Raw genomic sequence first — 14530 nt, 5'->3', positions numbered from 1 at the left:
TTATCGGTACACTATTTATCGTTATCGAGTAAAGTAATTTTAACAAGTAATAGCTGCTCTTCGAACATAATTAAAATTTCTTAAACTGAATAGTAAATAGTAACAAATAATGAATATGCATATAACTTTAAATAACAATCTTCTTTATTTTTCTTTACTTAATATTGTTCACGAATCTTCGTTCCCGCTTCTAATCGAGTCGCGTTTGGCTTATTAAACTAGCTTAGAAAATCACAAAAACTATTTCTAATTACTTTATAAAATATAAAATGCAAAAATTAAATTTTTGCAGCATTTATTTCATTCATCTTTCATTACCAAAATGAATTATTTTTTAAATGTTTTCAATACATATTTATAGCAACCGTCTCTTTCAAGACTGTATTCGATATTTACTACCCGTTGCACAGCACTGTTTTAATATAAGTGCGTTCTCGCATTTGCAGGTACTGAGGTTTGCTCTACATTGAAAATTTGTTTACACGTGAAAAAGTCGCGATTAATATACAAAAATAGTGTAAAACTGTAGTTATAGTTTGGTTGCACGTATGTGCTGTGTTTTCCCATTGATAACTGGCTGGATTATGGCATAAAAGTTAAATTGAAAATTTACAATTAGCCCGCTGTCTGGAGCCGCAGTCAATATAATTACACTGCCCATTGGTTTACATAAGAGTGAAAGGGTCAGCTAGTGTATTATTTGCAGAAATGGCGTCGAAGTAGTGCACATGGCCAAGTCGTCGGAGACAATGGCTGGTGTGCAGATGCCAATATTGAACACCTACGCCCCCAATATTAAATCTTCTTCCTGATATTGACAATGTGAATTAATTGTGACTTTTGTGCTGAAGTATTTATAAGAGTGTGTGATCAATGTACTTAAATGTACACCATTTTGTCCGGTTTTCTATTCCGCTTTGTGCACATCATTTGGTTTCAATGCCCTCGCTTCCAGTATTGCAAAATGCCCACGCGTTTTCAGTGTTGTACATGCTGAACAGAATATTACTGCCATTTGTTTATTGATACATTTTTGCTTAAAATGAATAAAAAATTTGTGCGAGTGATATGTGTTAACATAATTTTAACGTATATAAATTGCACGAATAATTTTTAGTACTCGAACTGTTTGCCGCAATACGGCCGTTACAGCTGGCAACACTGTGTTTTGAACTCCAGTGACGGCAGTGCGAACGAGACGCCGCTATTGCGGCTTAACGAAAACCGAACACAAAGCATACCAGGAAAACCGAAGCGAACAGGCCCAAGAGTTTATAAATCAATTTTTTGTGTATGCAAGAGCTGTGCAATTCATACCGCAAATAAGGTATTATTTTTTTCCGCTTAATGCAAGTGCACAATATTATCGAATATAAAATATGTAGAACAGTGTATAAAGTGGATTTAATTTAAACTGTTTGGGCTTGTTTGGTTTGTTGCTTTATATGAACATATTTAAAACTATATATATAAAAAAAAAAAAAAAAAGAAGCGACTTGAGAGCTGTGTTGTCGTCGGCAGAGGCTACGGCAGCGGCAGCGGCGGTAGCTGTTGGCTTGGCAAATCGCGTATGACAAAGCCTTCTGATATGCGCAATGTGACGAAAAATGGTTAATCATGAAGCAAATTTTTTAAACCCCAATATATTAATCATTAATATAACAAAGAGAGAACAAAAAGAGAAAATGTATATTCTATTTTGGTTCGAACTGGAATATATACTTTTATGTGTGATAGCACAACAACCCCTCTTTGCGTCGTCTCCCCTCGTAATGCCTCGTGCCTAAGTTTGTCAGACGTCGATCACGTTGCTCTGCCCGCACCACAACCTTCCCTAAATATATTACCTGTTTTGCGAATACACACGCCCGCCTCGATGGCGTTGCTATTATTGCTTTTGTTCGTTATTGCTTTATCCTTCCGTTCGTTCCGTGCTGTGCATTTCGGTTTTGTTTTTCTGAAATTCTCAACGCTTTAAATGCTGCGTTCCACTTCGTGCGTGCGTGCTCCATCTTTGCGCGTCTGCTTCTAGATGTGTGTGTGTTTGTATGCGTAGGTATGGGTGTGTGTGTGTGTGCGTGTTTGTTCACGTTCTTTCATTATTCCATTCTCTTTGATTAAATGTACATTGAACTCAGCTGGGCTGGCTAGTTAGCTGTTGTTGTTGTTGTTGCTGCTGTTGACCTGATGCTTCTTCGTCTGCTTTGCTTCTTGCCCATCTCTAACTTGGCTCTTAGAAGCGTATGACACTTGTTAGTCACTTTTTTTTTTTTTTTTTTGCTGATGCTGCTTTCTCGCTGTTTGTCAACACTGAAACGTCACGTATTAATATGTAGCGAATTTTTACTTGTTTTACAGTTTGTGTATTTCATTTTATTTATTTTTTATTGTCTCTTGATGACTGCAGCTTTTGTTCACTACAGTGGAATATATTCCAGTTAAATATGTCCTTAAGTAGGCATCGCTTTTGTTAGCAATTCGGCCTAGGCTCTAGTTTCGTTCGAGTTGTCGGCTTTAAGAGAAATCTCGTGTGATATTTATCTAAATCAAAGTCTAATTTTACGATTTCCTGGCATTTTTTTTTGCACTTATTGCAGCTAATTTGTATATACAGTGTACATAGAGATGAGCACACAACAAACTCGTTCAGGGGGCGGCGGCGGCGGCGGCCGCACTCAAAAAAAATCAAATTCCGCTCACATTGGCGGCAGCGGCGGCGGCGGTGGCGGTGGTAACAATGATTTGGGCACCATCACACATGCCGCAACGGTGCACAAGAAAACCGATGCGAACAAGACAGAGAAACCAGAGAAGGCCCAACCGAAGGCCACCACGGAACAGTTGCGCATTGCCCAGATAACTAATAGCACCACAGAGGATCCGCAGATCAATGAAAAGGTCACCCTATTGCTAACAATGACCCAACGTTCCGAGGAGGAAGTCTGCTGCGCCTTGAATGAGTGCGATTACGATATAGAGGCAGCTGCCAATTTCTTGATCGAGATTCTACCACAGGTGTGTGCTGAAATACAAATGACTATTTAAACAAATTAACCTATATATTCAATTTACAGGGCGCCTTTGCCAAGTACGAGAAGAAACGCAAGAATAAGGCTGCAAATGCTGTAGCGGATGGCGCTGGCGGCGATGCCGATTGGGCAGATGGTAACGCAAATGCCGACAGGCGTGAAAAGTCACGCAATCGTAGCGCCAATCGCGGTGGACGCGGCGGCACCGACAGTCGCGGCTGTATGTTATCCTATAATCCTCCTATATCCTAATATATATTTATGTAATATTCTTTGAATAGGGCGCGGCAGAGAGGCCCGTGAGAACGACCGCAATATGCGCGAATCTCGTGGTGGTGATCGCGGTGAAGATCGCGCCAATGACAACTATCGTGGACAGCGCAACGGCGGACGTGGCGGTCCAGGCGGCCCCGGCTCCGGAGGTGGTGGTGGCCGAGATGGTGGTCGTGGCGGCGGTTTTATGTCTCGTCCAGGACGCGGTGGTGGTCGCATGGGTGGCCGCAGTGGTGGCCCGCGCGGTGATCGTGGCTATGGCATACGAAATAATGCCAATAACGAGGATCATCACGAGGTTGAGCTGTGGGATAATACCATAGCCCAGAATGCAGAGAAACAGCAACAGCAGCAAGCGCACGACGATGCCTGGGGTGACTGGAACAATGAGGAGTACGAGGGTTCACTTAAGGACAGCAAAGTCTTTACTACGAGCAATCTCAACACTCAGACAGCGGCCAGTGTGGTTAGCGGTGCGGCGCCAACAGCTGGCACCGATCAGTTATCAGCGCCGCCAGGCCTCGAGCACCATCAGCAACAACAGCTGACGGGGCAAGGATCTCATCTGGGTGCACTGGTTGGCAGCAGTGAGGATAACAACAGCAGCAGTTCAGCGCCGTCGGCGGCAGCTGTGGTGGGCTCATCAGCGACAACGCCGATGATGCAGTATAGTGCGGCGGTTAGTAATCCGCCGCCACAGCTGCAGTCCGTTGGGAGCAGTACGCCTAGCAGCGTAGCTGGCTCCTCGCCGTACGTCAGCAATGCGGCCGCTGCTGCTGTTGATACATTCTCGAGTGCTGCCTCTGCTGCGGCCACACTGGTGCAGCAGGCACAGCAGTTGCAACAGCAACAACAACAACAGCAGCAGCAGACGCCACTGAAGCCATCGGCAACACTCTCAGCGGAACAATCTCAGTATTTCAACTCGCTGACGTCGCAGGGCGCCAGTCCAACAGCCGCGGCAGCCGCAGTTGCTGCTCAGCCTTCAATGGCAGCCGTTTATGGTAGCCAGAGCAATAGTTCAACGGGCCCGTATGCCAACACATATGCAAATGTGTTTGCCTCGGCGCCCGGCTCGAACATTGGCGGCACGCCCAACAGCAACAGCGGTGAGCAGTCGCAGCAGCCGCAAGTGAGGCGAGCGCGCGTTAAGCTTCCGCCCCCATCGAAGATACCAGCGAGCGCAGTGGAAATGCCAGGAGATAATGCGCTCAACAATATTGGCTACTTGGATGTGCAATTTGGTGCAATGGACTTTGGCACGGACGACAGCTTCGATGCGCTGCCCGAGAAGTTCAATGCGGGCGTCAGCATCGATGGGCAGCAGCAGCAGCAGCAGGATGACTACCAGACCAAGTCACAGCAGCAGCAGCAGGCGCTCTCAGCTGGACTACAGAACGCGCAGATTGTGAGTAGAATCGTAAACAAAATTAGAAATTTTACCTCTTTCTGCAATATGATATATGTATGTAAACCTGTACGCTTTCAGTTGCAGGGCGATGCATTAAGTGCGGCTGGCTATGCGACACGTTCGACGGGACAGCAGCAGAGCGGCAATGCTTTGGATCAGTTGACCAAAAACGATCCGTACGGCCAGGCGGGCAGTGGCAACAACAATGGTGCAACATCGTATCAGAATGCGTATCAGAGCAGTGCGGCCAGCAAGGCGAACAGTGCCTATCAGACGTCAGCGGGCGTTGTACAGGGCTATAATAGCTCGAGCTATGCAAATGTTCAGTCGAATAGCTATCAGCCATCGAGCTATGGCAGCTATCAGGCGAATGCAGTCAATTCCTATCAGCAGCAACAACAACAGCAGCAGCAGCAGGCGGCGAGCGGTGCGCAAAATGCGACAGGCAGCAGCGGTGCAGCAGTACAAAACATTCCGATCAGCGGCAGTGGCAACCAAAATAGCTCCAGGTAAAGCCCAAAGCACATTCATTTTAAATTTCTCATTTTGTGTTTAGTACCAAAATTTGTTGTGGTTGCGTTTCTTAAATTTGATCTCTAACTCAAATCAGTCCGTAAAATGCAATTGTCTAATATTTAATTTAATCTCATTTTGTTTTTTTATTGTTCTTGTTATTTTTCGTTCCTTGTTAACCTAATTCTTTTCTTTTAACCTCCACCACTACGCCCGCCTTCAAAAAAATTTCCACAATTCTTAACCCACACGAAACATAATCAAACAATAAAACCAAAAAAAAAATATATAAAATAACAGCGCGAATGCGAGCTCCGCCTATCTTACATCGGGTTATTCGACACCACAAAGTGCTTACCAGTCCAGCCAGAGTGTCTATGGCAATACTGGTCTCTCCAACAGCAGCGGGTATGTATATCTCTAGCAATGGGCTTTAACCAACCAACCAAACATCTCATAACAACCAGTAGAACAATCATAATTCATTTGCCTGAAATTCTATTAGAGAACATCAAATCAACAACATCAAAGCTATCATTGCATGTTTAATTATTTTTGTTAAATTTGTTTGTTGGATATTCGAGAGACTTGTAATGCTTGGAAAACGATTTTAAATAGGTTCATTCAGAAAATTTATTATAAAAGAGGCAACACGAGTTGAGCTAATAGAATATGTAGACTATGTCGATCAGTAAAAAAGAAAATACTCAAAATCTTGCCTATGCTCTAATAAATTTATAACTATGTTTCAGTTTATGTTTAGATATTGGTTATAGAGATTTTCCGCTGAGAGTCTGCTGAATATTAGAGGCATATAAATAAACTATGTTATCTCTAACGTAAAGCACATAACTGTAAAATTTTGATTTAAATCATATTACTTCTATGATCGAATTAAAAGAACGAAAGTAAAGACCTATATGGCTTTATAGCTATAGGATAAGGATGAGAAATCAAATTCGAGTTATAGAACTGAACAGTTATGCTAACATCGATGCTCTAAATTCTTTAAAAATGTTAATTAGAGCACATAGAGAAACTTAACAGTTGGCAGTTAACAGGCATGTTAATATGATGATATTTAAAGCCAAGCATTATAAGGATTAGGAGAGATAGATAATATTTATAAAAGATATCCAACAATTTAACACATTAATGCATACTCAACCCAATAGATATATATATGTATGTATAAATAATATATATTAATTATATTATTTATAAATAGTATATATTCATGTCGATTCCTTTCCGTTTACGTTTTGTTTTGTTCGATTTATCCTTGGTGTGCATTCAAGGTTTGCTGGCAGCGCAAGCAACTCGTCCTCGCAGTATGGTAACTTTAGTACAAGCGCCAAGCTTAAGGATGCCACGGCAGCCGGTGCTGCAGCGCACTACGACAGGTGAGAGAGATAGAGCTGAATGCATGCATAAGCTGAAACTAATCTTTGACTAACTGTAAAGCAGAGAACTTTAACTATGTAGATCATTAACTGTTTGCTTATTCTCTTTACATGATATTCAACCTGGCAGTGTTTCCACGAGCAGCGGCGTAAGCAGCAGCAGTGCCAGCACGGGCAACGGTGCAGCGGGCGTTGGGAGCGGTGCGACAGGTGCTAATCAGACAGTCGTTTCAAATAGTAAGTACACTTGATATAAATGTGAATGTTTTGGCCTTAACTGAAATTCTCCATCTGCCTCTTCTGCTTCTTTTAGCCAACAACAATGTGAGCGGCAGCAGTTCGGCGAGCAGCGTTACGGCTGGCGTTAACAGCAATAGCAGCAATGTGGTAGCAGTTAGCAGCCAGGGCGGCAGCTCGATAGCGGGCGTAAGTGTAAGCGGCGGTGTTAGTGGCGTTAATGCCGGCGGCAGTGCGTCCAGCGTTGGCGTTGGCGTTGGCAACAATGCCGCTTCTGTTCAAGCCCAAGTTGCACAAACAACGGCGGGCACCGCAGCGGCGGTGCTGGCCACGCTGACCAACAAGAACAGCAGCAGCAGTAATAGCAGCGGCGCCGGCGGCAACGGCAGCAGCGGTGTCACCGGCAGCGGCGGCGCCGTCGGCGTCGGTGTTGGCTCATCTGCCGGCAGCACTGTCGGCGCCGGCGGTGTCGGCAGCGGCAGCAGCTCAACTGGTGCTGGTGGTGCTGGTGGTGCTGGTGGTGGTAGTGGTGGTGGCAGCAGCGGCGGCGGCGGTGGCAGCAGCGGCTTGGTGCCCACCAACATCCAAATGGTTAGTCAATATATTCAGACTGGATTGCCATACTATCAGCAACCAGTTTATTCCTACGAGGAATTACAAATGATGCAACAGAGAGTGCCACATGTGGTGAGTTCATGGAGAAAAGCAAAATGCAAAAAAAAAAAAAAAAACCAAAACAAAACAATATACAAATAATTCAAAAACAAAAAGAGAATCAACAACAATTCAATGCAATCAAAAATCAGCTTGTAAATCAAATTTGTATAAAAGAACAAACATTTCGAAATTCCATTTACTCTCATTATTAATACATATGTTGTGTATATATTTATATATAAACTAAATCATATCAGATAAGGCATATATTTCATGCAGAGCTCTTATTACATTTAACAATTTTCCGTGTGTCTGTCTCAAAATATTTGTGAATGTGTGTATGTGTGTGTGTATACATATCCATATATCCAATGCGTGTGTGTTTTGTCTTCCCTCTCTCAATATATATATGTAAATATCTTTTCTTTTTTTTTTTAATATATATTGAAGAGGACTTCTTGCACTTGCACTCTATTGTTAATGTATATCAGGTAGAAAGAGAATAGAAAAAACAAACAAAAAATATTCCAAAAAATTCCGCTTCCAATCCAAATTCCTTGCATAAATAATTTATTTAATGAACAAATTTATTGCAAAGTAAAAAAAAAATCAATGTAAATGATAAATAGAAAAGAAGAAAATAATTGGCATTTAAAATTTCTTACGCTCATTAACATAAAAAGAAATATTTGAATTTCAGGCACGTCCTGAGATTCAACTGTTTCCACCGCATCCTCTCTCTCTCTCTCTCCACTCCACGCTCATTCAACAAATATCATCATTGTTCTCTAACCAAATGCGTTACGTTTTCATTTAAAATATATTGGCACATTTAACGTTTAATGTTCAAATTTAACTTTTAATTTTGTTTATATTCATTCGTTTCCATTTTTTTTTTTTTTCATTTTTTTAATTTATTTATTTATTTTTTGTGCGCAGTTCCGTGTTAGCTGCTTGTGTTTTGACAAACAATTTTTTGTTGTTTTTGCCTTGGCAACGCGCTCTGCCTAAACCATTATCGCAGCTTAACTCACATCATTATTCACATTTGCTGTCCAGTTGGGGACGAAGTGCAGCGCCTTAATACTAATTGTGACTCCTTTTATTCTTATTTCGTTGACTTACAGCAAGGATATTACGATCTGAACTACACGCCCACCAGCCTGGGCGCCGGTCGCGACAATCTCGGCTCTGTGGCCTACTCAACAATGACTGATGGACGCTTCGCTCGCACCGACAATAACTCCAGTCCTGTTAGTAATGTGAGTATGAAAGAGGCAAGTGAAGCAGTGTAAATAATATTTCCATATTTATAATATTTATATAATTCCTATAATTTATGTATTTCCCCCATTGGCCTTGCAGGTGTCTAGCACAATGTCGCAACAAGCTGGCTCCAGTGCGCCAATGCTGAATGTTCCTTATGCTTATTTCTACGGTGGCAATGTAATGCCCGGCGGTTTCCAATACGGCACACCAGCCATCTATCCAGTAAGGCTTTTCATCAAATCAAATATCTATATATGTATAAACTAAAATATATACTATTTAATATTTATATTTATAGCAACAAATACCGGCTGCCAATACAGCATCCGGTGGCCAGTTCCCAAAGCCTTCGTATAGCGCTGGCTACGGCTCGACCAGTTATGATGCCCTGTCGCAGACAACTCAGGATTATAGCAAGGGCGGCTATTCGTCCAGTGTGAATCAGCAGAGCAAAACACAAACGGTTTCCAATCAACCGCAGGCTGGCACAGGCTCCGATCTGACCTCGTCCATGTATGGCAAGGGTCATGTGGCGCTAAACAAGGTCAATGTGCGTATCAATCAATACGAAACAAGATATATCCTTATATATATATTAATATACTTTAATTTCATTGCAGTCGTATGAGAAGCAGAGTTTCCACTCGGGCACACCGCCTCCATTCAACATGGCCAACACACAGACAGCGGGCGGCACTTCAGCTCAGCCTTATGGCATGTATCTGCCGATGCCAGCGGCTGGACATCACAACATGATCCATCCGCCAATCCATCAGGTAGAGTACAGTGCTGAACAGCAGTTTCTTATCAATCAAGACAATCCAAATAATATACAACATGTCGCGTACGAGAATGAGCAAATGTGGCATCAGAATAATGAGCATAATCATAATAATAACAATAATGATGATGATGATGATGATGGTGGTGGTGAACATAATCAACATAATGATCATGAATACATTATATCGGGACACGGTCAGCAAGATAATAACAACTATATACAAGATGATATCAGTGGCATAACGTTCTTTGCCGAATGAAAATACAAGAAACAAAAAGAAATAGCAACATTTTATCAAAATAAAAAATCAGACACACAGAGACACAGATTGATATTGTTTCATAAATATCTATATATGTGTTATATATATATTTCTTGTTAAACAACTACCGCATACATTAAAAAAAGGAAATCATATCATGCATGTCCATTCACACCTAACACTTCCTAACACAACTAATCAAAATTTGCAATAACTTTTACATCATTCAATGTTTCGTTTTAAGTTTTTAATCACACATACATATATATTTAATATGCGTAGAAATTGTTTCATTTTTTGTATTGCTGTTGCTGTTGTCGTTAAAAAAAAAAAAAACATCTTATATTAACAAAACTAACAAAAATATATTTATTAATTGTTTCACTTTTCACATTGTGCACTAATTCTAATTTATTATAGCGTTAATTCCATTTGGTTTCAGTTTCATTTTTATTTATTTAAGCTCTAAAGAAAAGGCTGCAGAATCATTTAACTAACTTTATGGAATCCAGTAGGTGAAATGATTCGAAATACATAAAGCGAACTAGTGGAAAAAAACGGAAAACCTTTTAATGTAGATAGAGCTAATGGTTAGGGCTTCACATGATTCGATCTGCGAATATTATGGAACTTGAATTTGATTCAGTTACTTAACCCTATAAATAATGTTTCAATAATGTTTCAATTCTATATTATGTATATATAAATCATTTGTATATCTAATGGTTATGGTGTCAATTGCTATGCTTTCTGGAGAGCTAAGGTGTGACTCATTTTTCGAATTTTACACAACAGTTTATAGAAGACTGACATGAGTTACTTATCAGTTCTGCGAAGAAGTTTACCGTAATTTAATTGCTATACTGTATTATATATATAGAAAGTATAAATGAGATGATTTGGAAACCATGTAGCAGAATTTTAAATTATATCAAATTTTACAATTTAGTAAGCAGATTTTTAAAAAATAATCTAAATCAGTGTCAATTTCTATTAAGGTAATAAATTTAACGTACTCGCTCAGTTAAAGAACTAGTTCATTTTTTTGTTCAAGTTTTGTTACTAGTGCTTGAACTAGTTCCTACTAGAAAACTTGAAACAAACTTATTCTGCTGCTTTAGCAAATCTTTTTTTTTTTTTAATTGTTATACGGTTATACCAATGAAAATTAATGAGCTAGTGTTTCATAGCCCCTAATCCCGTAAATGTCTAAAAATCTCGTAACCCTAATTGAAAACGTAGCTAACAAAACATACACATTTCATGCATATTTTGTTTCGATCATATCGAGCTCACATTCTCACATTTCTTGCTTTTGGGGAGTATCACACTTATGCCACACACTACCTGAGTTTTCTGAACTTTTTATAACTGGGATAAAAGAATTTCAACTTCAATTTAATTTCAATTCGAAAAAAAATAAAAAATAGAAATAAAATGAAAAATTTGTGAAATGCATGGAAACTGTTCGATTGTTTGACTTTGTTTTTCTTTATAATTTCTTTTGATTTTTTTATGGGACAACATTAGATGGACGGCAGGATTCATAGCTCATCCCGCCGGGTAAGTTTTCCTTTGTTGTTGTATCATGTGAACTAAAACACAAATCTAAAATTTCGTTACTCTCTGTTCTTTTGGTAAATATTCGATTTGTTGCTAAACACAATGTATGTAAATATATATGAAATAAATATAAAAACCACAACTAACATTCATGCACGCACACACACACGCACATAATAACTGTAGTATTAACCATTTGTTTATCTAAAACTAACAACTGTAGCTAAACAACATACAAAAATATTAATTAGTTTGGCTTGCGAATTGATTTTATGACCAATTTGTTGCTGATAAGAGAAAAAGGAAAACAAGGGCTAAACGTATTAATTATTCATGCATATCAAACACACAGCCGAGTCTCATAAAAATGTATACAAACAAACAAACAAACACAACCATACACACACATATATATATTTATATGAATAACTATATATGTACGCGCTCTCTCTATATAATATATATATATATTTATATATATTATGCTGCTAACCCTATTTATCTCTCTCTGTATATATTCACATTTCATTAATATATATATATACTGTTTATGCCTTTTGCAGGACTCGAACAGCGCTGGCCAGCGTCAACAGTCGAGCAGCCAGTCCAAGTCGACCGGCAAACCGAGCTACCCCAATTCATATTGGACCGGGCAGAACTAGCTTACGGAGAAGACGATTTGGCGGCCATTGCAGCTGACGACGCTGCAATCAACAAATGCTTGCGGCCTGCGCACTAATATTATAACAACAACAACAAACACAACAACAACAACCGTAGCAGCAACCAACACAACAACAGCAACAACAACAGCAGCAACAGCGACAACAACAACACCCATTCACATTTATAATAATAATAATAATATCAGTCAAAGAGCGTTGCCTACAACAACGGCAACAAATCAGTTACTAATGCTTGTCAAGGAGAAACAACAACAACAGCAGCATCAAAATGCAACGTTGAGCGAGGAACAACATTCGTCAGATAATGATGTTAAGGATTATCTAGTATATGCAAATGAGAAATCATATTTTACTTAATAAGAAATGTTTTTACTGCTCGCCCACGCCCCGCGCCTTGTGCCCCGTGCCCCGTGCCCCCTCTCCAATTCTCCTGCTCCAATAGAACGTAACGAACAGTGCAAAGACTTATGCAACTTTATAAAGTATACAAAGCCGCACATACCATATAAATACACATACGCCACGCCACACACACATACACACACAAACACACATTCACATACGCGCATACACAACAACCAAATACAAAATACATACATACATACAGCCCCCGCCCACAACATTTACATTTAATAAAAACGAAAACAAAAAACTATACCAAGTACCATTTTTCACATTGCATACAAAAATAATTTACAAAGATAAAAGATAACAATTATTAAATATTAAAGGCGTAAAACGATTTAACAGATTTATAAGCGTAAGATGAAAGAAATACAAAAGCAAACCAACAAACAAACGTCAAAACGTAAAGTGAATGAAAGTAAACAAAAAACACACACACACAACAAACAAACAAAAATTAATTATTGTAATCGGTTTAAACTTATGTGTATTGTATAATTATAACCTTAATATTTAAATTAAATACAAGAAAAGAAGATAAAAATACGATTAAATCCAAACAAATGCAAAAAAAAAAAAAACAAAACGAAACAAAACTAACTATGATTTGTTTTATATCTATTAAATTTCTATTGCAACATTTTTTATATATGAAATGTTAAAGATGTCTGGCGAGTGTAGAAGCTGAAGCTGAATCAACGAAAACAGTTATATGGAGTCAGAGGTCATTCGATTTACTGATAGTAAAAAGAGTCTATGGTCAGCGCAGATTACTAATAGAATACGTGCTCTTAGAGAAATATTATGAGACAAGGATTTATGTGTCAATCAGGGGAGCTAATCTATAATTCTAAGGTATACAAAATTCGATTGCTTTGCAAACATAAACTTAAGAATATTTAAAACTCTAATAGGATTCTATGAGAGATTCAATTAAAGTGTTGGTTAAATTCTTTGCTCTATACTTTTAGTTATGATTTTTAATCAGTGGATTATAATTTTATATATAACTTTTACTTCAAAGGATTTGTTTATTGTTTTTAGTTATAGTATATGATATCAATACATTATAGTTATATTAATCAGATGAATTAGATATGACGCAGCTCTTTATATGACAAGTTATCATTGGGATACAATTTTATTATATCCGCCATATACGAAACTCGTAGTCGTAGATTTTTGCACATTTCATAAATTTTTGTTCTTTATTGCAAGAGTTTCGTACAGACTAATTGAATGTGGATAGATTATAGGGATAAATACAAATGATATATAAGCAATTATTAACAACTACTGGCTGTGGAGCAGCTTATTGAAATCCGCATAGGCCGATTCCAGGTCAAAAAGGAATTGTCGCACCTGAGCCTCGCTCAGCTCGTCGGATGCCTGCATCTCATTCAAGGTGCCCAGCCACTTGTCCACCTTTTGCTTGGCATCGAAATCCTCGGGTATGAGCGACAAGCGATTCATATTGTCATCTAAATCCTTAACATCCGGCTGCAGTGCGTCCATTGTATTGATCTGCAATCGCAGCTTGTCCATTATAGTAATGAAAAGCGAAACAATTTCCGCAATACACTTGGAGGTGTTGCCCTTATCGTCGCGTATCGTAATGGGTCGATCCTCGCGAATGCGCTCCAGTGCAGCGGGACAGTCCAAGCGGAACTTCTTCACGAACGTGTCCACGGTGGGGAACTCTTCGCATTCCACCTGCTTGAACGCAATTTTGTACTGTACGAGGTGCTTGGAGCAAGCGGCTGTGTATTCCTGTGGAGTAATGCAGTCCCGAATGTACGCCTTTTCCAGCTGTTGGATTGTGTTTATAATCGCGTACAAATCGGCCATATTGTCGTACTTCTCACGTTCGCGTGCATTCCGAAAGAGTTTTACCTCCTCGTATAGCTCGGGACTCTGTTCCTGCATTTAATTTGTTTATATACTCTTTTTTTGGTTTTCTTTATTTAATTGCAAAAATAAGACGGAGATGACGAAGAACGATAGCAATTTTATTGTTGCCAGCAGTGATGGTAGCGTG

At 39.4% G+C, this 14530-nt stretch overlaps 2 protein-coding genes across 10 annotated transcripts; one reads left to right on the top strand and one right to left on the bottom strand.

Moving 5' to 3' along the window:
• The first annotated feature begins 291 nt into the window (after positions 1 to 291).
• On the top strand, positions 292 to 14455 carry lig (ubiquitin-associated protein-like lingerer). 9 transcript variants are annotated; one of them, XM_089471917.1, is made up of 15 exons: positions 293 to 446; positions 2598 to 3015; positions 3075 to 3249; positions 3311 to 4710; positions 4792 to 5222; positions 5527 to 5634; positions 6525 to 6629; positions 6760 to 6866; positions 6943 to 7055; positions 8651 to 8800; positions 8889 to 9014; positions 9091 to 9342; positions 9413 to 9568; positions 11369 to 11401; positions 11965 to 14455. In XM_089471917.1, the coding sequence occupies exons 2-15, from the start codon at positions 2626 to 2628 to the stop codon at positions 12061 to 12063; spliced, it is 3645 nt and encodes a 1214-aa protein (XP_089328043.1). In that variant the 5' UTR covers positions 293 to 446; positions 2598 to 2625; the 3' UTR covers positions 12064 to 14455. The 9 variants fall into 9 exon arrangements, with proteins under 9 accessions (XP_089328040.1, XP_089328043.1, XP_089328039.1 ...); XM_089471913.1 differs by having other exon boundaries at positions 6943 to 7457; XM_089471910.1 differs by having other exon boundaries at positions 6943 to 7553; positions 8651 to 8785.
• Positions 13668 to 14418, bottom strand: Vps28 (vacuolar protein sorting 28). Its single transcript, XM_018009734.2, has one exon. It carries the CDS (start codon positions 14416 to 14418, stop codon positions 13786 to 13788), a length of 633 nt encoding a protein of 210 aa, XP_017865223.1. The 3' UTR covers positions 13668 to 13785.
• Positions 14456 to 14530: the final 75 nt, after the last annotated feature.

The sequence above is a fragment of the Drosophila arizonae genome, chromosome 5 (genome assembly GCF_054131065.1).
Source record: "Drosophila arizonae isolate 15081-1271.41 chromosome 5, UAZ_ARI_1.0, whole genome shotgun sequence".
Classification (NCBI taxonomy): Eukaryota; Metazoa; Arthropoda; class Insecta; order Diptera; family Drosophilidae; genus Drosophila; species Drosophila arizonae.
Note: the sequence above shows the minus strand (reverse complement) of the source record. Positions and strands in the feature narration are given on the sequence as shown.